The sequence below is a fragment of the Phasianus colchicus genome, chromosome 24 (genome assembly GCF_987193195.1).
Source record: "Phasianus colchicus chromosome 24, bPhaCol1.hap1.1, whole genome shotgun sequence".
Lineage (NCBI taxonomy): Eukaryota > Metazoa > Chordata > Aves > Galliformes > Phasianidae > Phasianus > Phasianus colchicus.
Genome location: NC_143459.1, coordinates 5,781,427 through 5,808,276, shown reverse-complemented (window position 1 = coordinate 5,808,276; position 26,850 = coordinate 5,781,427). Strand labels below are relative to the sequence as shown.

At 50.4% G+C, this 26,850-nt stretch overlaps 1 protein-coding gene across 5 annotated transcripts in view; it reads right to left on the bottom strand.

Annotated features, from left to right (window-relative positions):
• Positions 1–3,071: 3,071 nt before the first annotated feature.
• The window catches only part of CSMD2 (CUB and Sushi multiple domains 2), a 267,542-nt gene continuing 243,763 nt past the window's right edge, over positions 3,072–26,850 (bottom strand). For all 5 annotated transcript variants that reach the window (XM_090124247.1, XM_090124246.1, XM_090124248.1 and 2 more), the window contains 16 exons: positions 25,848–26,021; positions 23,334–23,516; positions 18,975–19,151; positions 18,489–18,668; positions 17,096–17,269; positions 16,106–16,279; positions 13,760–13,833; positions 12,529–12,640; positions 10,444–10,623; positions 9,937–10,002; positions 9,214–9,375; positions 8,337–8,449; positions 7,570–7,657; positions 7,071–7,209; positions 6,321–6,497; positions 3,072–5,677 (listed from right to left, as the gene is read on the bottom strand). In XM_090124247.1, coding sequence (XP_089980373.1) covers positions 6,338–6,497; positions 7,071–7,209; positions 7,570–7,657; positions 8,337–8,449; positions 9,214–9,375; positions 9,937–10,002; positions 10,444–10,623; positions 12,529–12,640; positions 13,760–13,833; positions 16,106–16,279; positions 17,096–17,269; positions 18,489–18,668; positions 18,975–19,151; positions 23,334–23,516; positions 25,848–26,021 — 2,156 coding nt within the window. In that variant the 3' untranslated portion in view covers positions 3,072–5,677; positions 6,321–6,337. The remainder of the gene's footprint in view (positions 5,678–6,320; positions 6,498–7,070; positions 7,210–7,569; positions 7,658–8,336; positions 8,450–9,213; positions 9,376–9,936; positions 10,003–10,443; positions 10,624–12,528; positions 12,641–13,759; positions 13,834–16,105; positions 16,280–17,095; positions 17,270–18,488; positions 18,669–18,974; positions 19,152–23,333; positions 23,517–25,847; positions 26,022–26,850) is intronic.

The following is a 26,850-nucleotide window of genomic DNA, read 5'->3' as shown; positions in this document are numbered from 1 at the left end:
GCGAGCCCCGAAATTCAGCCCCCGTGTGGGAAATGGGCTCCCAGCACAACAGGATCGAACCCCGGATGGGCGAGTAAATAAAAGGAGTGAATAAAGTAAAATAAAGTGATAAAATCGATAACATCGCGACCTCCCCACGTTGGGCTGGATGAGGTGGGGCAGGACGGCCGCTGCATTTAATTGGGGTAATTAAGGAAGGTGTTTCCGTCCCTGAGATCTGCCGAAAAGCCGAAGGAGCCGCAGCTGGGGGTGGAGCGTTCCGTACGGGGCAGCCCTGGAGCTGATGGCTCATTTACAAAGCGCTGAGAGGAACCGCTGCTCGTTAGCTCTGCAAACGCGTCTTGTGCTGGCTAAATTAGAACCTGCTGGGAAGGGCGAGACGAGCCGACGTGGGCTGATGTTACTCATTGATTTCTAAGGTGGGCTGCCTGGGACTTTTGGGGTGGCTGAGCTCCACCTCTGCTGCGGGGTTTTCCCTCACTGAGTCCAACAGGATCAGCGCTGCTGCCCCGAACACCGTTAAAACCCATCGTGCTGCGCAGCCCGCAGCTCAGATGGCCCAGCCTGCAGAAACCTCCAGGGCTGCATCCCAGCTCCTTCCTGCCGACCTCATTCCAGCTAAAGCAGCCGAGAACACGAAAGATGAAGCGCCTGACTTGGAAGAGACAAATAAAAAGCAGCGTGAAAGCCACAGAGAGCAGCCGACCTGCAGCTGTGCAGCAGAGAGAAGCAGAGCAGGGCATCAAAGTGTAACAGCCTTCCTTAAAACAAATGTCAATCAGTGCCCAGACGTGAGCTAATTGCACTCAGTCGCTGGTGGAGGGGGGAGGTCAGGAGAGAAAATGGCCTCATTAAAGCAAATTGGGGCATCCTGGAGCAGAAAGAGCAGAGCTGAGCAGCAGTGGGATGGGGGAGATTTCAGTTGGATGTCAGGGGGAAGTTGTTTGCTGTGAGAGCGGTGAGGTGCTGGAACAGCTGCACAGAGAGGCTGTGGATGCCCCGTCCATCCCTGGAGGAGTTCAAGGCCAGGCTGGATGGGGCCCTGGGCAGCCTGGGCTGGTATTGAATGGGGAGGTTGGTGGCCCTGCATGCAGCAGGGGGTTGGAGATTCACCATCCTTGAGATCCCTTCCTACTCTGCCATTCTGTGGGGCCCTACAGAGCTTGCAGAACAGATCTCACAGCTGCAGCAGGGCCTGAGAAAATCCTGCTGGAACAGCAAAGCAGTGCATCCTGCACACGGCTGGGATTCAGCTCCAGGATGGCACGGGGACAGCCATCATTTCCTGCACCCTATGGCAGCTGATGGGGAGGAACCACGACCCATAGATGGGAACATCTCACGTCGGAGTGCTGTAACTCATGGAGCAGCTCTTCCACGTGGTGCTGGGGATCCACACACTGCACCATTCTGGCAGGGGCACGGAGCTCTTTTTTCCAATTGCTGCAGCAATTAAATGACTGATTTGTTGTCTGGCTGTGCCTTTCTTTGGGGTTTGAAGAGATGGAAGTTTTGCACTGGTGCAGATGTCTCGTTTTACATCCTTGGTTTTTAAGCTCATTTGGAGCCTCAGCCAGAGGGGCAGAAGGGATGGGAGGGTGGCAGGGGGTCACCCCACAGTGCTGCAGCACTCCCACCTCCCCAACCTCAGGCATGGAGCAGAGGCATTGCACAGAGATGTCTGCAGGATGCTGTGGGCTCCTTTCCGACCATCACAAACTGATGCTTCCAACCTGGGTAGAGGTTGGAAGCATCAGTAACTTCTTCACAGAAGGTTCCATGCTTCAGCAGCAGGGAGACCAAAGTGTCTGGCAGGAACCCCAGGGATACAGCTCAGTATTGCTCAGAGCAAGAACATGCAGCAGGCAAACCTCTCAGGGAATCCACAAATGAAACGTGTCCATTTCTCACTGAGAAACTCAGGTGCCCTCCCAAAGTGTGACAGCAGACACAAAAATGCACTCACTGCCCCTTTCCAGCTTCTGAATTCTCTGCCACCCAACTCGACACGTCACAAATCCAGCAGCAGATCTCCATCAGGAGCCACCACCAGCAGTCAGCCCTGCACAGGGGAGCTGTGCTCTTGCTTTCAGCAGCGAGGTGCAGACATAAATCAGCTTCGAGGGTTCTGTCTGTCTCTTGGAGGTTCTTGTTTAAGTACCTGTTTTCAAAGCAGCTCCCAGCAGACCCAGCATCCATCCCCACCCTGCTGGGGGTGAGGGGAGCAGAATGAGAGCACAGCTGGAAGCACGTCACAAATCATCAGTGCAGAGCAGGTGAGGAGAGAGGAGGGCAGTGATGGACGGCAGGCAGATGTCGGGTCGGCTCAGCTCCTTGTGGATGAGCTCTTGCTGCAGACTGCATCCAAACTGGGGCTGCCCTCCCAGGGATGGCAGGGAGAAGCTGGTGCTGGGACAGGAGCAAAGTCTGAGTGCTGCACCATGGGCTGCTGTGTGTTTGTGAGAGCTGGGATGAGCTGCTGCTGCAGCACAGAACATCCAGCCTTGGTGTGTTCCCTACCAGCCCTGGGCTTGGCATCGTGTGCAGCTCAGCATCCAGGCAGTCCTGGAAGAGAACTTTGGCAGCTCGTGAAAAAGGCACCAGGAAAAAAAAATAATTAAAAAAAATTATATGTATATATATAAGAAAAGCAATGCAAAAATTTATATTTTATTTTAATTCAAAAATTTAAAATAGCTTTCAAATTCAGGAAAGTATGCCTGGACACAATGAAAAGCCTCATATACAGAGACAGATAAATTAAATTGTATATATTGCAGACAAGCCAAGTGTATGTATAGATTACATATTTACACTTTTATGTAAACCATATTTATACATTTTATTACATTTACAAAAAGAAGCTGATCTTCCACTACTGCTTACTACAATAATGAAAAAACATTTACATTGTGTCTTTTTTACTGTACAAACTTTTGCTTCATAAAAATATATCTCTGTACAAAAGAGGGATTTTTTTTCTTTTTTTTTCTTTTCTTTTTTTTTTACTTTTTCTTTCTTTTTTTTTTTTTCCTTTTTTCTTTTTTTTTCCTTTTTTTTTTTTTTTTCCTTTTCTTTTTTGAACATAATGCAAGTCCTCTGGGCACAAGAATGGAGGATGGCACACATCACGTCCCAGCCAGCTTGCAAAAAAATGGGATCAGACCCCTTCCTCTGCCTTTGTTGCTTGGGGACAGCAGAAAATGGTACATAATAGGTTGAAAGCAGCAAATCTTGTCTAAGGACAGCTCCTGCTCTCCCTGCTTTGCTGTTGAAACTTCTCAGGTTTGTTTCACACACCTTGACACGGGCTCCTCCTTGCTATTACATTGATTGAGTGGGATTTGGAAAGGTCTGAAAAGCAAATGTGGGATCTGTTGTGTGTGTGTGTGCACAGTGCCAGCAGCCTGGTGTTGGTGGCAGCTGGGGGATGTTTTCCTTGAGCTCACAAAGCTGGGGCAGATTCAAGCTCTGCTGCTGTGGGATGATTCAAACTCTGCTGCTGTGGGATGCTGCAAGGTCTGTGCTGACAGGGGGGTCAGGGTGCTGCAATCATTGGCACAGGGGACTGCAAAAGGGTGCAGCTTTAGGGACTTGTTGTGCGAGGGAGCCTGGTCTGTTCTCTGTGTTATGGGGACTTGGCAAAGGCAAGGAAGAATAGGCTGTGGGTTTGGCTAAGGGCAGAAATCACAGAATAACTCAGGTTTGGGAGGGGTGCCTGAAGTCAAATAAGTGCCAGAGAGCAGAGGTGAAGTCAGGAACCAGCTGTATCTCTGCATACAGGAGGAGGAGAACCAGGGGAACCTCCTGACCTCAGTGACATCAGTGTGAGGGAGGAGCAGCCCCAGCTTCACTGCAGCAGCTCAGCTGAAGCAGAGGAATTGGACACAGCTGAGCCCTGGCCCCAGACCCCCACTCAGGGATGCCTCTTCTTACTTCACCTTCAACTTGCCCTGGAGGCCGTGTCAGGGAAGGGCAGGTAACCCTGCAGCCCTCCTGGCTTCCCAAAGGAGCTCAGCTTTCTGGTTACCTTTCTGACCTGTCTGATCATTTGGCACGAGCTGGGAGGAGCTCTGCAGCAGGGCAGGAGTGGCACTGAGCTGTCTGTGCACCGCTGGGCTCCAGCTCACACGTGTGCTTCCCCCCACCTCTCAGGTACAAATCAGAGCACCTCTGTGATGCTTTGGGGAGCAGATGGCATTTTTTGGCAGGCTGGCTGTTCAGACTGTAGGCTGGAGAATGCTGCTTATTCTAAGAGCACTGAATGAGAGACAGAAGTAAAAAAAAAATAATAATATATATTTATACATACACACACACACAGAGTAAAAGAATAAACAAAACATAAAAAAACTACCCTGTGGTTTTCATCAGACAAAACCTCAGCTGACATCAGGTAGGGGAGAGCCAGTGCTCAAATACAAGCAGAGATGTAAACACCACTCCATTTGTTTTAATTATTTTCCCTTCAAGTTTTCTGTAAGAAAAAGCTGTTTCATTGACTTACTGCTCTAAGTCAACAGTATTTCAGAGAGGTGCTCGACTTACAGTTTGGTAAAATGGCACTGTTGCCTTCTTGGACTCCAGCATGGTTCAAGAAACAGTGACTCAAATCAAACAGACTAAAGCCCTAAATCAACAGGAGCAGCTCTCCTCTTTATTAGAGGAGGACATCACAGAGCATCGTTCTTTTATAAGGGAGGAAAAATGTCAAGTCCCCTTATCTGTTCTCATGAAAACCAAGCCAACCTTTCCGCCCCTGGGAAATAAAGGGAAGAGCTTTGGATAGAAATTAAAACTCTTACTGCATTGCCATTTGGAGGATCAATATGGAAAGGGCAAAGGCTTTTGAATGCAACTACTTTTGGGGGGAGGTGGAAATCAGTATTCGTTATTTTTAAAGAGGTTTTTTTGTCCCTTCATGTCTGTCAGCAGTTTTCTTATGAGGGTTTTTGGGCACGGCTGACGTGGGCAGCTGGCTGCAGGAGCCAGGATGGAGGGATCCCTCAGCAGCCCTTGAAAGCAGCCTCAGGCTCCAAGAGACATCATGTAAATTGGCAGAAGAAACCCAAACTCAACTAAAACGTACCAAGGAAAATTAAATGTAAGGAAGGGGAGAAAGGCTTGAAAAGTTTTCCCATTGAAAAGGTCCCACCTGAAAACTTCCACAAAGGCCCCGACTTCAACAAACCAACAGATAACCACCAAAACAAAAGACAGAGCAAATACTCATCTTGCCCCACTCCGGTATTTTCCATTAACTCCAGTCAGCACCTTGTGCAGTGCAGCCTGGCTTCCTCCCTGTCTGTCCAAGATCCTCCGAAAGCGGAGGAGACCCCACGTTACCCCACTGCTCCCTGCAGCACACTGAGCCCATCACCTCGTTTCCACGGCCCTCCACTTCCCCAGGTCTCACTACCAGGCTGGTGCCCACTGGGAGGGTGGGAGAGAGGAGCTGTGCAGAGCAGATGCTTGGCTTCATGACCCATGGCAGGACGCAGAGGGTGGGCGAGGATGATGGAGCCATCCATCTCTCAGGAGTTAACACAGAGTCCAACAAGGCGTAGCAGCTTCTCCACAGCCTCAACAAGGTTGGAAGGAGGGAGATGGGGAGGGAATGGACGGAGACTAGTGAGGTGAAACACAATCGTTTGCTAAATACCGACCCTGGAGGAATCTGGGACAGTGGGAAGGGTGGGAGAGAAAGAAACGGTTTGTGAGCGCACACAGAAACGTTGAGAAAACCCACAACAGCTTTGTTACCTCAGAGTGAGAACTGAAAACTTGCCAGTCTAGCAGTGCCCCTGAAGGCTGCCTGGGGCTTTTGTCTAAAGCTACTTAATCCTCTATGCCTATGTGGCAGAACTTCCAAACCCCTTGGTTCACCCTCCTCTGTATCTTTTGTACCACTGAACAAAACATCACAGTGCACGATGTCCCATACAGACTTGTTTCTTCCTCCCCTTCCCAGTGGTTGCTCTCATCACAGGGACATTTGGGATCTGGTTTGTCACTGCTCCCCAAGAGGCCACATCCCAGCTGATCACCAGACCCCAGGGATGGCAGCTCTGCTCTGAGTTGTGCCCAGGGCAGAGACCTCCCAGGCAAACCAAACCGCTCCTTTGAACCACACTGATCCAGCTTAGGACAAACACGAGGCTCTGACAGCCTGCAAGTGGGAAGGAGACACCAGGGAGTGAGGATCAGCAGCACACAGACCCCCCTCAGCAGAAGGGCAGCATTTTATCCACAATCAGTTTCACCAGGCTGAGCTCCGGGTGGCACCGTCCCACTCTGATGTCCCCTCCGTGCCCACTCACCACGCAGGGGATGAGTGCTATACAGCTGTGCACACAGTGCTGACTGTGAACTCTGTCTCGTTGGCCATGATGTCCGTGGGCTGCAGGTTTCTGTCATACATGGGGTTTTCAAACGTTGCTCTGACGTTGGTGTTTTCATGGCCCGCGTAGCCATTGAATGGGACTTTGGGTCTCCTCCTGCAGGGTGCCAGAAAGAAAAACCCAGAGAGGTCACGGCTGCTCCTGCTGCAGCCTGCAGAACAGCACTGATAAAGTCAGTGGGAAAGAAAAAAGCTGCTTTTGAAGAAGGTAAACACCCGCGGGAAAGGCGGGAGGGATCTACAGCAAATCTTATTACAGATTTGTGGTACGGGAAGCTCCCTGGGCTTTGCCATAGTCCTACGTGTGCTCCCCCTGCACAGCATCCAGTCCACACAATGCTTTGAAGTGCAGTAACATTTCCACAGCAATGCAGTGATCAGGAGAAAGAAGTCATTTACAACATACGCAAAGCCCAAGTATGAAATTTACTTTGCTTTATCCTCCTTAACGTTGCCACAAATCTTACTGATCGCCATAAAAGCCCTCAGCACTCTGCTCTCCCAACACCCCTGCATCTCTGTGCACTTTTGCTCCATTACTTTTTTTTTTTTTACTTTCTGAACTAAATGAGAAACCAGGTCCGGAGGGAGTGCTTTTAAGACAAGCTCACAAATACTTCTGTCAACCCTCTTATTTTGTTTCACTTACTGCGTCATTCCTGAAACCCACCTGTGTTTGTAGAGATAAAGCACAAACCCTGCAATAATCAGGGCTATGAAAGGCACAAGAATGGCAGCTGCCACAGAACTGCTGTTTGATGCAAAATGGTGTCCTATCGATTCCGGATCATTTTCCATCATGCTGACGTCTGAAACACAGCAAAAGTAACCACGTTTCAAAGCAGCACTGCAAGAAGTGGGGTTTGCTTGAGTTGCATCTTCAACAACACGACAACAGCATTAGAAGTGGTGCTGTGAAAGGTAATCAAAAGCTTCTGACTGGCAGGAAGAATGGTTTGGCGATCTAGCCTAGCTTAGTTCACCATCATTTATTTAGGAGCGTGATTAAAAGCAGATGTAAACAGATTAACCTTACTGATTTTTGGCCCAGCAGGGTTGAAAATTAATGCCAGGGACAGTAGAAACGTTTCCTGCTCGATAACCTCCACTGCCACCACAATGCAGCTGTCAGCAATTAAGGGAAGAACTAGAAGTCAGAGCAAGGTTACCCAGTCTCTGAAGACCAAACTGCCCGAACCCTTTGCCACGCACAAAGCCCTGGTACACAAAGGTGCCACTGGACGACTCTGATGAGACCTGGAACAATAAGAGACCAGAGATCAACAGATCTGTTCAACTCCTTGTAGCACCCATCTTGTCACAGTCTCTTTCAACTTCATGCACAGCGTTAATTTCATTCCATCCCCTGGAAAAACATGACATCTTTTTAGAAGTCTAACTGCCCAGCAACTTGTTAAGACTCTCACATCTCAAGGGAGGAAAGCTTCTTGTTTGTGATAAAGAAAAGATGTGCTGATAGCGATGCCCTGAGCTCCAGCTGGCCATGGGTCAATGAGATGCACGCTGCCTGCCAGCTCCAGTGGGTCTCCTATGGGCATGGGAAGCCACCAGGCACAGAAATCGGGGCGCAAAGCTGAGTCCATAAGGAAAGATTAGCTCTTCTGACATGATGCTTAGCAGATATAAATGAAACGAATTGTGTTGGTTTCTCCTCTGCTGTTATCTGGAAGACCTACAGATAACCAGGCACAGATAACCAAACACACAGCTGCGGTGTGGGAGAGCTGACTGCTCATGGAATGTTATCTCACGTACTGGAAAAATGCCCCACGTGCCCTGCAGGCAGGCAGGTCCCTGGAGGATAACAGCCTCATCTGGGGAGTTACGTCCCCAGCTGCAGTGAGAGGGAAGCTGAGGTTATGACAGCAATGGATGAGTGGTGTGGATTTCGTACATGAGGTGTCCAAGCACTTACATGTCCATCTAGAGCCCATTTATCGTTTTTGAACTTGTTTACAAAGATCTCCACTGGCCCCATAATCTGATAAACCTGGAGGAGCAGGTGCACGTCTTCTTTCTTGTAAATGCCTGGGAAATAAATGATTTTTAACCACTAGATCACAATGTCTCAATTCAAATTTAAAGTAATGCACTTTCTCAGAGTGGGCAGCAACTCTTCCTATGCTCCCATCAGTGGGATCACTTGGAACCACACCACAAATTCTCAACCTCACATCTGTCCCCCAGGATATTAAAGACACTTTGCACGTGGGAAGCGATTCAGCTGTAAATATTTCCTATGTGACACCAGATCAGTAACACAGTGCCCCTCGGGGGGCCAGAGACAAGGGGCATCACACCATTTAATTGCTTGGATTAAATCACAAGTCAGTGAGCTGGGCTGTGCTGCTTTCCAGGATGAGTCAAAGCAAACTCAGGCACAGGATTTGTTCGTCTTGGTCCACTCAAAGACTGGGGACTTCTAACTTCTGTCCAGCTCTGTCACAAAGCCCAGACCACTCAGATAACAGAGCACACTGCTCCATGCCCAGCAATGCCATTACAGAATCACAGAATGGCCTGGGTTGGAAGGGACCTCAAGGATGATGAATCTCCAACCCCCCTTCAGCATGCAGGGCCACCAACCTCCCCATTTAATGCTAGACCAGGCTGCCCAGGGCCCCATCCAACCCAGCCTTGAACACCTCCAGGGATGGATGAGGCATCCACAGCCTCTCTGGGCAGCTGTTCCAGCACCTCACCACTCTCATAGGAAAGAACACCTCCCAAATTGCATTAATTACAGAGCAGTGAGTGTAAATCCCCACAAACAGCCACATTGGTTCCCTCACCAGAAACCTGGAGCTCCACGCCGCTGTGGTCTATCAAAGTGGCATTGACTTTACTGGTGACAGGGTCGAAGCTGGTGACAGACAGCATTGCAGGCTGCTTTTTCCCCATGTATTCGTAGGAGCCTTTCCAAAGGGAATTTCTTGCAAACACATCAGCAGGCACTGCAAAGCACAGTAATTAGGGACAGAGAAACACAAGATACGATCATCATATGATCCTGTGATCATTGCCACTTGTTTCCATTTCTCAGAAATCAAAATAGAGAGGATTTCTTTCTTGCCTTGAATTCAAAAATATGTGTTTAAATATCTGAAATCCCACCCACTCGCTGTGCTATCATCACTGAGCACAAAGCCAAAGAGAGGAGAACAAACGTGCTGATGACTTTCATTTTGGTGTTTCGACAAAAAAAGAACCCACAAAAGTGTTAAAAACAAACAAAACCAAACAGGTTCCTAGGAAAAAGCCAGCACAGACCACCAACAAACCAAACCCAAGCCCAAACCCAAAAAAGCTCTAATGTAAAAATATCCCTGAGGGCTTCAGCTCAGAGCAGCGATGCTGGTGCTCTACTCCAGGAGGTGCCTGTCTGCTCTCCAGCGAAGCATGAAGGAAGGGGATGGGGCGTGCAGGCTGCTCCCACCAGCTCAGCAGTGTGAGATGTGCAGGACCAACTGCTTTTCTGGCTGTTCCTCTGCCACAAAGCCAGCCCTGCCACCTACCTGACAGCTTGGAGAGCGGCGGGTCCCGCGCTGTGCCCACCGGCCGGCCGCTGGGACGGATGTCAGCTGGAAGAGAGGAATGAAACCCACAGCCAAATGAGCACTGCTGCACCTGACTCTGCTGAGACATTGCTGCTTATAAAGGACAGCCTTCACCTGACGTTGCTTGAGCACGTAACGGGGCGAACCACCACACAAAGGCTTCAGATGGGTTCAAGACTGCATGATCTTGAACCAGGAGTCGAGCTTCAAGGCACAGAACGCATAGGTACAGAGCAGGTTCAGCTCGTGCAGATGTTTCTAAGTCTAAAACATCAGGCAGAAAATCCCCTCACTTCCCCCCGTTTTCTGGGATCTGTGCTGTGGTTGCTGCAATCAGCTCAGCCACGCAAACCACGGCTTCTCTAAAGCACCCACGTAGCTCTAAGAGAACTGCTCTTTTCTCTCAGGTGCAAATCCCCCCTCTGCAGAGATGGAGGCCAAAGCCACGCTGCTCGGAGCTCTTACCGAGGCAGATGGGAGGCTTCCCTGTCCAGCTGCCATCTGCTTTGCAGGTCCGATGCTCAGAGCCTCCGGTGAGGTAGTACCCATTCTGACAGGAATAGATCAAGGTGTAGCCCAGAGATGGCAAATCCAGAGCCCCGACGTTGGCGTGGGAGGGGGTCTCAGGTTGCTTACAGTGGTGAGCTGAAAAGCACAAAACCAGAGCTGTGATACAGCAGGCAGTCACACTCAGAAAGGCAGGAGAGTGTCACCAGCGATGTCAGCAGAAGAGATCTGTCTCTGCTCACTGAGGGACACAGTGCCATGCCTGGACTTTTACCAGCCAGAGGAATTAATGAGACCATTTCCCATGCTTTGCTGCCAGATTGCTCTTCCTATCTGAAGCTCTCAAGGGATTCTTCACTCAGTTCCAGCCTCCATGAACTCAGCATCAGGCTCCATTACACCTCCCCTTTTCAGGAAAAGAAGCCAAAACCCAATGATGCTGAGGACCTTGTGCCTGACACACAGAGAAGGAGAAAGCTCTGCTCACCCTCCCAGAGCTGAGCAGGAGTTTGAGCCAGTGATCAGATGGCCACTTCTGCATTCCAACAGGGATGGGAGTGTTTGTGATGCCCTCCCTTGCAGCTGCAGGGCCGGGAAAAGAAACCCAGCAGCTGCCTTTCTTCTCTCTTTTAACTTTCATGGACAAAATGCACCTCTGCAGGACACAGAAGCCCAGCAAGCTAAGCCAGCCATTTCAGTGGGTGCACCACAGGTCTGCTTTTGTATAACCTCACTTCATAGGACTGCTGTCCTACCGACAATTTGTACCTACCTACACACAGCATCACACAGCAAGTCCTCAGGAGCGTGCAATACCCATAAATTCCTATCACTGCTCAATTAGTTCCAGGATTTGGCCACAGGGATCTGGGCTGAGCTCATCCAGCTGCTGCCACCAGAGAGCGCCTGGCAACGTGTCACCACTTCTCCCCAGAAGTTATGGCCCAGAGCTCATCAATCAGGGGCCAGGAAGCTCGCTTGCACCCACGCTGTAAATTTCCCCTTTCTGTAGCTCTCAAAGTGCTCATGAATGAGAACAAATCCTCGGCAGCCTTCATGAGGTATTATCTTCATTCTCGTTTTATGGAAGATGAAAAATAAAACCCAGAAAGGCTCAGAGAATGATGGAGCTCACACAGACATAACGCTGCGTCCCAGAGCCCCACACTGTGTCAGCAGTGACCACATCCAGCTCCACGCTGCAGGCACAGGAGGCAACAACTCAGCAGCACAAGGAGTACAAAACACCTCCTGTTTCAATGCACCTCGCACCGGGAGCAGAATCCCATTCACACTCACAGCTGTTGTGCAACCCTGCCATCTTCAATCCAACAAAGAGGAGCTGGCAACTCTGGGGTCACGTTCCCTTCACTGCAGTGAGTGCTGGGAAAGGGAAGCTGCCTCCCAGCACCACGATCCCTCTCCCCACTACCACTGCTCAGAGGTTTTAAAGCCCCCCCAGCTGCTCTCATGTGCACCTCCAGGGTTTGTTCACTGCACACTATCTCACCACTATCCCACCTCACAAGGGAGAGGGAGAAGCTTTGTAATGCTTGTGATACAGAGGCCACTGTGGATATTACAGCTTAAGTACATTAGCTCAAATTCCTTCTGGTATAGGGGGGAAGAGATGATGGACAGCTTAAAAGGAAGAGCAACACGTTATTAAAGGCAGGGAGAACATGGCTCTGCCGGAGAGCCCTTCTGGCTCAGTGTTAACTGCAGTGCCTGGAGCACCAGCTCACATCTCGGCCATCAAATGTGGTTTCAGAAGCACAAAGCAAAGTCTCACCTCAAACCATGTCTCTGAGGAAAGGACAAGCTAAAAAAAAAAAAAATCTCATCTGAAAGTAGAAGAGGCTGCTGGCATAATCATGTCAGCAGAGAGATGACAGCGCCGTCTCCCTTCTTCTTCAAGACTGTGTTTTTTTCAAGCTCTCCCAAAAAATTACCAGCTCTTCAGAGCCAGCAATTCACACGGCCATCTGCAGCAATGACAGAGTGCCAGCAGTGACCACTGTGCCCACAGCTCCCAGCACTTACGGACGCAGTCGGGCTGCACGCCGCTCCACGTCAGGTTGGGCAGGCAGGTCCTGGTGGTGGAGCCCTGCAGCAGGTAGCCCTTCTGGCACTTGAAGAAAATCATGCTTCCCACCTGTTTCCATAGGAGACAAAACATTGAGCTTGCGATGTAATTTACCAGTGCTTACAGTGCAAGAGTACTTCTATCATTTTCCACCTTCTGTGCAATGAAAAGGTGAGTTGCCTTCTTCCTGCACTCATCATCCTGCCAAAGCCTGGTGCCACACAGCTCCCAGAGCAGCTGTGAACTGGGCAGAGGGTTCCTCCATTCAGTAATAAGCAAAGCTGCTATGTCTTGAAAACACCCAAAGCTAGCATCAGATTTAGCAGTGCCCAACGTTTTTGCCAAAAGGGGCATTCAAAATAATTACCATCAACAAACAGCCCACAGCCATAGTATAAATGCCAACTTGGATTGCAAACAGCAAAAAGGATCACAAAAAATGGGAGGTGACTCCTCGACACTTCTGAGGTGCGTTTGCTTTCTGCAGACTGCTCACTTCTTTGTTTTTGGATTCAACAGGACAGCAGATCTCACTCCCTGCTGCAGACAGACCAGATGTGACACTGCACGGCTGTGAGCTCTGCTACTGCAACAGGATTTGCTGTTAAACCTGAACACGCTGGAATAAAACTGCCAGGGAGGACTTTGAGCATCCTCCCTTTCTCTTTAGCATGGCAGGACCTGCAAAGCCCCTTCCCCAGGGCACCACACTGAGGGCACACCTCCCCCAGTGCTCCCTGCAGCACTGGTGTGCAGCTCCCACATGGGCAGCCCTTACACAAGTCAGGCTTGGGTTGTCTCAGGCCTAACTAAAAGCTAGGAATAATACATTAAAACCCAGAATTAAGATAACTAATTGGCAGCAAGACTGAAAGGTCCTGGCAGGAGCATGGAAGGCCGTATCCCAGCCCTGCACCCAGCTCTGCTGCAGCAGCACCGGGCACCCATGGGTGCAGACCAGGCTGACTCTCTCCTTCACACTGTCCAGACTACAAAAACCACCAGCAGAATTTAGTCTGACAATGAATGGAAACCGTGCCTCCGATCCGAATGCTAATTACACTGATAACCATTAATTAGCACCGTAATTAATACCATAAATAACGCATTCTTAGCTGATGTCCTACCACCACTCGGTGCACACAGGGCACACACAATGCCCTCTACCCAGGGCAGCCCCAGCAGTACCTGGTAGCCCTGAGAGTTGTTCTGCATCCCGAAGAGCGGCACGCCGGGGTCTGCACACGTGGTCAGGGTTGGGTCTGGGGGCAGAGCAGAAGCAGTGTGTTAAGGGAGCAGCTGCAGAAGCCACACCAGCTTTGCCCTGGCACCACGCTGTGCCTCTGCAAGGCAGCAGAAATACTTTGCTATGGAAGGAACACAGCAATAAGGAAAAATACGTGGATATTTTTGTTCTGTAAGTCCCCGATGGCTGCAATGCAACCCAACCAGAGGCACTGACACCCAGGAGAAAATGTAAGAATGCAGACCTTGTCTTGGAGATGCTGCTCTGCCCATGCCAGGAGCACAGCACACAGCACTGTGCCCTTCCCTGCATGCAGCCCTGCCCACGGCCCCCACCATGGAACCCTGCTGCTTTACCCAGGGGCTGGGAGTTCTAATGCATCTCAGATGCATCATCTCTCTTAATGCCTCATTTGGTCTCCACCAGAAGATGAATACACACAACTCACTAGCAATACTTGCTGCTACTCTTCCAGCATCTCTCTTTTTAATTTTTCCCCAGCATGTTGACAGTAGCAGCACACCAATGGGATCAAGGCAGAGAAGCATTACGCTATTAGCAGCATCTCAAACTGAGCAAAGGAACTGAAGTCTCGGTGTGAAAGGCAATTCAGCAGCAGCAGCAGGATCCCTGCTCCTCGGGATCACAGCACAGAGCCCCAGTGCCCCCAGGGGATGCTCTGGTACACAGTGAAGGGACAGCTCTCCTCGCAGCACCTGGAGCGTTGTGCAGTCATGTTCCAGTCTGCATTCCCAGCCCTTTTTCTCCATCACACCATGAGAAGGACCACAGTCCCATAGCCAGCACCTCTATACTCAGTCTAAGCATTCCAATTAACAGGATTGTGCCAATCAAGGCATAAAGCCTCTAAGAAAAACCCAGGACAGAGTGGGAGCAGAGGCAGCCTGTCGCTCCTTGCTGCAGCTCCAGGGGAACGAGCACAACCTCCGTACCTGAGAGCCTGGCCCTTTGTTGCAATGCCTTTATTCCCCCCTATCCAACGACCCATCCGTTCCCACTGAAGCATCACACACTTCCTGGTGCTCTCCCTGTGTCCTCAGAGCACTGCTGACTCACTGAACAAGGGACCCACAACGTGGCCCACATGGGACTGCAGCACAAGCAAAGTCGTTTTCCGTCATTCAGCTCTGCTGAGCTTTTATCATCCATCACTGAAGCGGTTTCCATGGAAGCCCCCAGGTAAATCAGTGTCTGTGAGAAATGATGGAGAGCCCCAGGAGCTGGCGGAGGTGGAAGGGATGGATGGTGCAGGGCAGAGGGCACAGCTCTGCCTCCTGACTGCACCCAGCACTCTGCCCATCCTGTGTACCTCACAAATGGGTGAGATCTGACTAAGCAGAACTCTCTGGGTTCAGCTACCTGCCCCCAGGGCAAGGCTTTGTAGACACACACCTTCCCCTTCCCAGTTTGTATGGACTGGGGGGATGTTTTCCCAGCACAGCAACAGGAATTGCTGCTGGATGCATTGCACCACTGCAGCTTCATGGGTCTGCAGTGCCATGAATGGAGAATGGGATTCTGGATGAGGCCTTAGAGAGAAATCTGGGCATTTAAAGCCAAAATTTGTACTAGGAGGCAGTGCTCCCAGCTGCTTGCATGTGAGAAGACCACAGGGACACTGACGTGGAAGTAAAAAACTGACACTCAGGCCACCAGGATTTTACATTAACAGATTCAGGGACACATTGAAGATGCAGCTAACAAACCAGAATGACTGAGGTCAGTCTGCACCCCCAGGCAGCACGGTGGTGGTGGTGGCAAACGGTGAAGGAAAGCAGCACAGAGCCTCAGCAGTTATGTCACCACAGAGCCCAGGAGTTCAAGACTGCAGCCAGAGCTTTAAATTGGTGCAGAACACCGTGACTAATCATCATTATAGACCTCTCTGAGGCTTCAAAGGGTTCTGGAAGCCCCAGGAAACAGTCACATGAAGCATGTCTGGAGATTTCAACCTGAATACCAACAGCTAAGCAAAGCAATTTGTAGGACTCCATCCTCTGTATACACCACCTTCATGTCCTAGGAGCTGCTGCTCTGCCATTCTGGATAGAATTCAAATGCAGCAGAGAACACAGGAGCTCTCACATGCACATGTGGGCAGAACTGCAGTCAATTGCACCTTCAGGCCCGGAAATGGGACTTAAAACCCAGAAACGAAAGAAAACAACAACAGCAATCCAACCCACTTTTCCGCAGATGAAAATGCAGAAGACCAACAACGCCCCACCTGCAGGCAGAGGCCAGAGGAGGTGCCCTGATGCCCTTACCTATGCAGCTGGGCTGGGTCCCACTCCACGTACCGTCGGACTGGCAGAAGCGGCGCGCTGAGCCCACCAGCACCATGGGGGCCAGGCAGGAGAAGGACACAGAGGAGCGGTACGTGAAGCCTCGCTCCTCCCGCCGGCCCTGGGCAGGGATCCCTGGATCTCCACAGAACACAGCTGTAACAGCAGAGAGCAGGGGGTGGTGACAACCTCTCCAAGAGCAAGCAAAGCTAACACACCAGCAACGGGTCTATTAATGGGCCAAGGCTCACTGCTCACCACCACGGAGCTCAGTGATTGACCAGGGGATGATTGGTGGCAGGAGGCGTTGCTGGCTGCTTTCCTTATAATTCTCTCTTTTTGCCAATTGCTGTTAATTAACTTCTACTTCTCCCCGTCTTTTTCTTTTTCCTTTTTTTTTTTCTTTTTTTTCCCCCTAGCAGCATGCTTAGCTTTAAAATGTGTCCCTAATTGCATGATGTCAAATTGCTATATGGTTCCATGTCACACAGAAAGCCCACTAATTATACAAGATCCAGGGAAGGGTGCAAGGAACACAGTGAGGGCTTTGTGTGATTTAATACGAAAATGGCTATTGTGCAGCTGCCAGCCATTCAGCCAAGAAAAGAAACTCAAATCTGCCTTTATCACTATCAGACGTTTAACTAATTTTTTGCATTAGCTATTTAATGGAGTACACAGGTTTCCAAGAGCCAAAGCTCTGTCTTCACAAAACTGCTGCGACTCCACAGAGCCCTTTGTCAAAGTGCTTTTCTCATCACCTCTCCCAGTGATTTCTGAACTCAAGGAGGCACCTGGACAAACAGCCACGAGTTTTAAGGATGTTACACAAACACGAACGTGCAAGGAGTTCACACCTGTCACAAACCTGACCTCACGCCTACATACAAAGAGATGGAGTGAGTGCAACCAGGTGTTTCAGCCCCATCCCTCCCCCAACCCATCTGTGGATGTGCAGGGCTGCCTACTCACGGAAGCACTGGGGGATCTCCCCACTCCAGGTGCCGTTCCCCTCGCAGGTGAGCACAGCAGGCAGGGACAGTTGGTACCCCTCCAGGCAGGCGTAGCTGATGCTGGAGCCCCAGCTGAAATCCGAGCCCACCACTTTGCCATTGGGGATGGCTTGTGGGGATTTACAGACGATAGCTGAATGAAAAACAAAGGCAATATGCAGCTCCCTCCGCTTCTCAGCAGAGCTATTTCCATTAACAAGTAAATTCATGTAGGATCAAAGTCACGCGCTGCTCTCAATGAACGCCCCCTGGGATGGCACTGCAGGGGGCTGTGCAAACTTCCCCAGCTGTGTGTGCAGTTGTGAACCCTGGGATTTTACTCTGAAACTCGGAATTAACGGAATCCCAGATCTCTGAGTCTGTGTTCACTTCCAAGTGAAGGAAGGATCCAGCCTGACTTAGTGAGAAAACTCATCTAAGGCTCCCTGAAAGATTCATGCATTTTGGACAACCTGGCTGAGTCTCAGATTAGCAGCTGAATCAATAACCAGTCTGTATTTCATTCACTCCAGGGTGTTTTAATGTGACATTTTTGCAGTGCTTTGCTTTTCAGCTCAGGGGAGCACTGGGAAAGATGCTAAGCTCATGTAAATCAACCTGGCCTCCAAATGAGACTGTGGCCACATTCTGTATTACTCCTGCAACATTAGCTCAGTGGTGAGAATGAAAGAGGAGTGTGAGAATTGCTCTTTACAGCCTCTGAAGGAACTGGAGTATATTTGGAAGTTTCTACGTGGTCTGCATACATCAGAATCATGACAGTTGAATTTTCCAGATTGCAAAAGAAGAACAGAGATGCTGCTACAAGTCTTAGCTACACGTGGTGGGAGAGTAAAACACTGGCAGAAGAGATCCAGCATGTCCTACAACTGTTCTGCTGCTTCCCTTTCCTATCTCTGAATTACAGAGGCAGTCTCAGAATGGAGAAATAATGAAAGGAGTTTGAAGAAACATTTTCCAGACTTCCAGATGATGCTCAAAAAATGTGTGCCTGTGAAACAGAAAGCCCCATTCAAGCCTGATCTGAGTTCTTGTGAAGAGTCAAGCTTAGCTCTCAGCGCTCCGCTTTCCCTTCTCCCCATAGGGATAATAGCAATTCCCTCCCTCCCAGGCATGTTGTGATGACTGATAGACCTAAAGCTGGCACGGTCTTCATGCTCTGCTGACAAATTGGGTAAGTGCTGTAAACATGGGAGAAAGACTGAACGACAGGACCGAGAAACTCCCAGGAGTGCTCAGGCACTGCGCTGCAGCTCATGGAACCACAGAATCATTAAGGATTGAAAAGACCTCCAGAACCTTCGTGGCATGTACAGCTTACATCCTCCACCATTTACACCAACCAGCCTTACCCTTGCAGGCAGGTTTGGTGCCATTCCAGGTTCGGTCTTTTGTGCACATCAGAGTGGATGCTCTGTCCGACTCCATCATGTACCCAGGCATGCACTGGAACACCACTGTTTTGTTGTAGGTAAAATCACTGCCCAGCCTAATGCCGTTGGCTGGCACACCTGGGTCACCACAGTTGATCACTGCCAAAAGAAGAGAAAGAAGCATTTCTGGCCTCACCATCCCTCATCTCATGGTCCCAAACACTTTTCAGAGCAGGATGTGACCCCCTAATTGCAAAGCCGGGCTGCAGCAAGTGGAGAAAACTTAAGAGAGCTCCCTTCAGCCAGCTGGAAAATTCAAACCCAGAGCAAGAGTTTTCCATTAGGCAGTCACAGGGGCTGCAGGCAGAGGGATGGCTGGCACCAGGCAGCTCAGCTGAGTTTCTGTGAGCACTCAGCGCCCAGCATTTCCCAGTTTGGCACCCAGGGGCCCATCCCAGTGCTCACCTGTGCACTCCGGGCTGGTGCCTGTCCACGTCCCATTCACTGTGCAGTGCCTGCTCAGCACACCAGTGGAGTAATAGCCCTCCCTGCACTGGTATATGATGGAGCTGGAGAAAACCAAGCCGTCATTAAACAGAACCCTGGCGTTGCTGGGGGTGCCTGGGTTTCCACAGGAGATAACTGGAAAGCAAAACAGCAGAGTTACTACAAGACTGAATGAATGAAAAACCAAATCAATAAAGCTTCCATCCTGCAATCAATCGACTGTTTGCCATAGAAGTGAGATTAGCTGCAAAGCCACTAGACCAGACCACGCAGAGCTGACTCCATTCCCAGCTGATCCCACAGCTCTGCCCTACAGCACACCCTGGAGGGCTGGGTGTCCCTCTGGAGCCCATGGCTTTGCAGACCTCAAAGGAGTGACAGCCAGGAGCTGCTGCCCTGCACTGAGTGCTGCTGCTGCACTGCCCTCCCACTGTGCTCTCCAGGGAGAGGGAAGGCAGTGGGATGCAATTAGAGGTCTGCCAGAACCCAAGTTTTATGTCTGAGGCACCACAGCAATAAAAGGGCTTCAGAGTGGACGGTGGTGCACAAAGTACTGGCGTGGCAAAATAAGTGCCTGCAGTAATTGCATCAGCCCTCATTTACACTGAAATTGCAGGACATAAAAGAAAATCACAGGAATTGAGGAAAGGCTCAGGCCATGGGCTCCCAGACCTTTGAAGGGAACTCCTTGCTCCCTCCCTCTGGTCCAGATGCGAAAGAAGCTGTAAGCATAAGGATGAAGAGGCTTAAACTTTTAAAATCACAGATTAAATATATATAGGATCGAATCACTCAAGTGAGCAGAAAGTGGGTAAATAATTCCCTTTGGCTTCAGTGGGAGATGAAAAATGAATGAGACCCCAAAAGGAAACTGGCTTTGGTACTGTTTTCTGAGTATAAATCCTAAAGACCCTGGAAGTCCCACGGTCATATCCATTCACATCTCCTGAAGCACTTCAAACCCAATCATCTTTAAACTAAGTCAAAATTCAAGAAAATAACCTGAAAATCAGCTGCATCAAATGGGGACTTCTTGGAGTTGCTGCTTCTTAACAAGTGAAATATTTCAGCAAATGATTATTGCAGAACTCCCCATCGCGAGGTTTCTCAGTTTGCTCCTTTATCAAAAATAAATTTGGTTCCTGCAGTTATTTTTAGGATGTCTTTTCTGTGCAAACCCCTTGGGTGGCTTGCTGAATGCAATGGGTATCTCTGCTGGAGACACAGAGAGCACCCTGTGCCACGAGGAACAGCAGAGAGAGCATCACCAGCAGCAAGGCAACTGCTGCCTGCTGACCAGAGAGTGCTCAGAGCTGCTGGGGAGATGTGTGTGCCTGCAGCCAGAGATGTGACCACGACCCAAAGACCATCCTGCAGCAGGGGAGAGGTGGGCTGCATTCCAGGAGGTCTCCATCCCCACCAGCACATGCACACCTCCAATGCCAGCCCAGAGAGTGGGATTTTCCCAACAGCTTCAGGCCAAGCAGAGGGATGAGAACTCGGGTTCTGAGCATCTCTAACAGGAGTGGCACAGAGGGAACCAACACCTGAAGTTCTCCTGAGCCCTTCTGAGATCCCAGCAGCTTGCCCAGCTCTGGGAGCACCATGCTGGGGCAGTGGGACTTTGGTGTTTTGCTTACAGCCAGAGCTGCTCCCACAAACCTTCTCCTGCACTGCAGAGTGACCTCTGCTATGCACCACTGCAAAGCTCAGGGATGCTCCAGAGATCAGCAGTACTTAATGCGATTCCCATCCACACACCTTCTAGCAGGGCTGTGCTCTATCCTTTTACCAAACCAGCACCCACAGAGGGCAAGGTGAAGTGCTGTTAGCTGTTATGCAGCTGAACACTCCCAGCCCCACTCAGCACTGGTGGTTCTGATGCTAAGGAGGAGGGCACTGCAAGGAGCAGCATCCTGCTCCTCAGATCATGCAGGAGGAAAGGCTGCGGGCTGGGAGCTGCTATCACAGAGCACAGTGCATGTCTGACTGCTCTAGGTGGCATGTGAATACTGTGTCCTCTGTGTGTCCCTCACTGACCTCACCTTCATCACACTGATCCTTCTTCCTTCTACCACCCGGCTGAGACGCTCTCCTAATGATGTCTGACACATCAGGCACAGCCTGCAGGGTCTCACAGCCTTCCCTCCGAGGCTGGTAATTTCCATGCTGTTTAATTTAACCAGTAACCCACATTCCACCTAACTAAGCAGAAAGAAAAAAGCAGCCTGAGCCCAAATCCCAGCCCTGCCACCTCCCCTGTCCTCAGCAGTCAGATTGGGATGAGACAAAACTCAGCTCCTTCCCTCCATTATCGCTTTAAATGAACACATTTCTGTCTTCTGCAATTCAGGAAAAGCAGCCAGGGCTGCGTCTCATTTTGGATGCAGCTTTAATTCATCTGGTGGAACAATAAACATTATGAAAACAAATATTCTGCTCAGCTGAGAGGAGGAGGGAGTGTACAGGAGAGCACAAGCAATGGGCTCCTCCTGCACTGCCCCTGGGAGCACCAATTGGGCAGCAGGAAGGAAGGGAAAGAAAGGAAAAACTACAATGCAATTTCCATCTTCAAAACGTGCTGCAAATCAATGGTAAATGAGGCCTGAAATCTGTGATTTTTAGGAAGCAAAGGGAGCTGCTCTGAGTGGGCACAGCAAAACCAGAGCTGCGTACAACTGACGGAAGCAGAGTCCCACGATGTGTCCCTCCAATTAATTTAATTGCACACCATTTGTGCATTTTGGAAAAACCAGCTGTGATTTCCTCCTGTTTCCAAACTCCTTTGGTTTTCACAGAAATATTCCAGCAGGTGAAAGGCACTCATTACTGCTGGGCCTGAGGTTGCCCTCCTCTCAGCCTGGAGCTCCTCTCTCCCCTTCCATCCACACTGCAGGATTTGCACGGTGTCCTCTGCACCTCTCTGCACTTACACATCCATCTGCAGCTGAGCAGACCGAGCCCCCATGCTCACTTTGCAGCTGATCTGGAGAGAAGTTTACACTGAAGCCCAGGCAGGTGTGTGCCATTGGCTGCAGAGCCCCATCAGCTCCAACTTTGCTAAACTGCAATGGCTGAGAGCTGCTCAGTTGGATGGCTGATGCCCTGCGGAGGCACTGAGTGCTGAGCTGGGGCTCCTCCACTCCCCCCGAGCAGCTCTGTGCTCTCAGCACTCCCTCTCCTTCACCCTGAATTCAATCCCCAAATTAACCCCTCCCTTTCCTCTCCTATAAATACCTGTTCCAGCAAGTTGAATGCACCACTCAGGAGTGCAGCCATAAGAACACCTTGCAGCGCCTGCAACTTGCTGTGAATGCAAATGACAGAGACACAGCTCGCTGCTCATCGCTGCAAATTGCTTTCCTGTATTGGCCAGTCAGCACTTAACATTAAACGAGTACATTATGGGCATAATGTTATTATTATTCATAAAGTACAAAAAAAGAATCCACCAGGGATCCGTATTTTGGTGCCTCCGGAACCTGATGGGTTATTTATGCTGAGATTAATGAAAAGAACCTTCCTACTGAAAGAAAAAAAAAAACAGAATGGGAAAAAAAAACACCCCAACCACCAAGACCTGAGCGTATTAATAACATGATTCAGTGTCTTTTCAATCAAGAGCTCCATCAATTTGGAATAAATTTCCAATTCATTTACAAGCTCTCTCTGAGTTTTTGGCTTTCAAATCAGCAGGAGAGAAGCACTTGCCCAGGTCTCCTTGCATTTGGTATCCTGCTTCTTTTTGGCTTTTGTTCTTTCCCCATTTGATTTTTAAACACTTTCATAAAACAGCAGCAGTAAGCAGCACAGCTCAGAGAACCTGGCTGGGGGTTTATCACATTGGATGATGGGGCCTTACTTGATTCCTTCAAATAGAAAAATAAGAGGTTTGGGGTTTTTTTTTTGATACAAAAATCTGCTTACTGGTTTATAATTTGCACTTTGCATTTCTGCTCAATGCAAATGACTCTTGCACGTGCCAGTTCCAGCTTTAACACAGGCTTGAGGCTATTCACATCACTCACTCTGATGCATTTCTTTGATAAAGCATCAATTAACTACTTAGTGGTGCTAAATGCAGCATGCCCTATGGATTTTGGGAGGTGAAGAGTTGAGGCTGCCTGACGACATGGACAGACACGGAGTCATAGACTCATAGACTGGGTTGCAAAGCACCACAGTGCTCATCCAGTTCCAACCCCCTGCTACGTGCAGGGTCGCCAACCAGCAGCGCAGGCTGCCCAGAGCCACATCCAGCCTGGCCTGATGTGTTTCATGGTGAGCAGCTCGGCTGGGATCATGCTGGAGCAGTACCTTCACACTCGGGCTGCACGCCGCTCCAGGAGCCGTTGGCCTGGCACGTCCTCTCAGATGAACCCCTCAGAGTGTAGCCAGGCTCACAGCTGAACCTCACCACGCCGTCCACACCAAACTCATCTCCCAGCCCGATGCCGTGCGATGGGATCCCCGGGTCGCCACACACACCCTGGCTGCCTCCTGTTAAGAAGAGAGCGTGACACCATCAGAGCAAGCAAAGCTCAGGGCACGGCGCTTCTCACCCACCTGCACTTTCAGAGGACCAACACTGAGACTGGGATTGTGTGGCTGACTTGATTAAACTCCACGTCACACGTCCCCCGACTTTGGGAGCCCGCCGTTTGGAGGCAGGTTGCAAAATCTGGCTGTAACTCCTGCATCTCAAGATGGAGTCTTACCAGCTGGAGCTGCTTTCCGTGGCAGCTGCTCCAGCAGACAGCAGCTTGGTTGCCAGCATCAGTCATGTGGATGGTTTCCCTCCAAGCAGAAATTACAACATGCTCCAGGCCACCTCAGCGAGCCCTATTGTATTTGCAAAACAAGAAGCTGTTGGGTTTGGAGCGCAGAGGCGAGAGGGATCCAGCTGAGAACCATCCGCTGGTACAAGTTGTGAACACTTTGTGCTGCTGGCTCTGTGTCTGGGGATGGGAGGAGGGAGCAGCTGGAGCGGATGCCTCGTGGGGGGCTGCTGGAGCAGGCTGGATAAATGCCCACCTCCTCGCTGCCTGGTTTGGGCTCGCACCGTGTACGCCTGCTCTTGGCTTTCTCTGCTAATGATCTGTGTAAACACAGTGAGCCCCAAGCCAGAAAGGACAATTTCACTCCAGCAGCTCACAAGGAAGGTCTCGGTTCCCGGCCCCGATCCCATTTGCTGCAGGTACAACCTTTGCAGTGTAACATGTAATGTAAAATATAATGAACGAATTCATCATCTGGGGAGAACAACTCGCTTTTAGAGAGAAGGGGGAAAATGCTCCAGGCTCAGCATTTTCCTTCGTGCTGACTTGGATCAAAATCCTTTGTTTCACCTTGCAGAAGCTGTCATCATACTGGAGGGATCTGCACACCAGAGAACCTTTGGCAGGAGGCAGTCAGGGCTTATTCTGCTCTCAGCCTCCACCCTGGGTTGAGAAAGGGCCCTGCAGAACCTCCCCTGGGCAAAAGCCAGAGCCACGAGCCTCTGCTCTCCTGTCCCAGCTTCCAGCAAGGGCACGGACTGGGAGGGCACAGGAAAATGAAGCACCAGGCCAGATTTGTGTGTTCTTGCTACAGTTAAAGAAACGTGACCAACAGTTTAATTACTCTTTGCTTTGGTCACTGTACCACCCATGTTTGGTGTAATAAGAGGGGCCCTATCTCAGCTGCTGGGGAGAAATCCCCAACCCTGGTTCTGAGGGTGTTCACGTCCCAGTGCAGGGAGCACCCACCAGGACCATCAGCACTGCTCTAACACTACAGCCATGGTGTCCTTAAGAAAAATCACACACAACAGATGTCAGCAGAAACTCATCAGAGCAACGTTGAGCATTCCAAACATCCACCCAAAAAGATCATAGGAGAGGCAGCGAAAACCACAGGGGGAAGAAGCACGAACTAGAGCAGAAAACCCTTCAGAGCAGCTACAGATCAAGAACTCCACTCTGCAGACACAGCTTCTGAACAGGAGGACGACTCTGCCTGATTTCTTTTCGCTTTCCAAAGCAGAGGTTAAACTTGGTCAAGTACAGCTGCTAAGTCTAAGTGGCATAATTAAAAATTAACACTTGTCCCAACTGCTTTGCTCCAGCAAAGTTCTCATTTCATCTGCAACTGTGCTCTCCACGGAACGACTGACAGGATGGCATGGAGAGGGCTCTGCACAGCATCCTCCAGTTATTCAGCATCTTTCCTCCCACTGGAGGCCGTCAGCTGGGATCCCAGTGCCCTGATCACAAGAAGGCTTGGCAGCACATCCCTTTGTATCCCCCATCACTCTGATTAGTCTTCTCAGGGACATTTTGACTTATGAGGACGTTTTCAGAGCAAGACCCTTTCTCACTGGCACGGAAGCAGAGATGGAGTCCTGATGCCAAACTGTTCCCAGTTGATGTGCTGAGAGCCGGGACAACTTGTGGTGCCTCAATAGCAGATGTCATGCCCTGGAAAGGGGCCACACATGCTCTTTTACTGGAACACATGAGGAAGAGGGTCAGATACTGCAGTCGGATGCAAGGACCTAATTTTTCACAAGACACGTTCACCCTGTGCAGAGAAAACTGTAAAGCAGCAGGCTGCAGTACACCTCCTGCCACAAACATTTGCTGCAGTGATTTATTCCTCCTCTTGCAAGCTGAGTGCTTTGCACTCTGCCAGTGCTTATCATCCAAGTTGCAGGGGACCTGATAGCTAAGACGGTGATTTTCAACATCCCCCATCCAACCCCTCCCTCTGCAGCGCTTGCATTCCTGCAGCTCAGCAGAGCTGTCCTGCTGTCCCCTCTCAGGCTGCAGCCCGTCCCCATGCCCAGCTCACCTGAGCAGTGTGGCAGGGAGCCGCTCCAGCGCCCGTCCAGCTGGCACATGCGCGTGGAGTTGCCCATCAGAGCCCGCTTCCCCAGGCAGCTGTAGCGGACCACGGAGCCGACGGTGTATTTGTCACCTGAGATCTGAGCGTGGGGTGGGGAGCCCGGGTGCCCACAAGAAACCACTGCAAGAGAAAGATGCAACAGCCTCAGCCACGAGGGGACCGCCTGGTTGGGGCTGCCTGCTGGCACTTTGGCAGCTCACACCCACACGGCTGCCCCAGAGATGCCCAGCAAACAGCAGCACCCAGCCGCAGGGATGGGCTCACACTGAGAGCACACCCTGCATCGCCTCCTTCCGAGGGCACATCAGGCAGGGCACAGACCCTGCTGAGGGGCTGCGCGTCGCTGCCTTGCCCTAACACCGACAGGCATCCGCACATTCCTCAGAGAACCCTTCTTAACCTCAAACCATTCCATGCACATCCTCACCCCCCGCCCTGTCCCGGCAGCACAGAGCTGTAATCGATGCTGTGTCACACCTGAGCAAATTATCCTGGCGGATTCCGAGCGCTGCTCGCTCAGCCATCGCCAGTAAAGAAGCGCCGCTAACAATAATTAATAGGTTTACTTTAGCTTGGCAATCAAAGCGGAGACAGCGAGGGTGTTGACAAATATACCGACAGATCTAGGGGCTATGAGACAGGTCTGGATGAGCATTCTCAGCCTAAAGACCACGCATCGCTCGGCTGCTGAAGGAAAGCATCCGTAACGGATATGTTCTCTCCCTCTGCTAGAGTCTAAAAATACAAATACTGGCATTAGGTAGGAAACATGATGTATGCCTCAATAAAAGGAGAGCACGCTTCTGTTTGGGCATGTGGGCGTTGAAATATATTGGTGCAGAGCTGTGACTAAAACCAAGGACGCTTTGCAAAGAAATGGGTTTGATAGCTAATACTTAAACTCACACTGTAACTAACAATTTAATAACAGATACTCTGGCAGACTCAG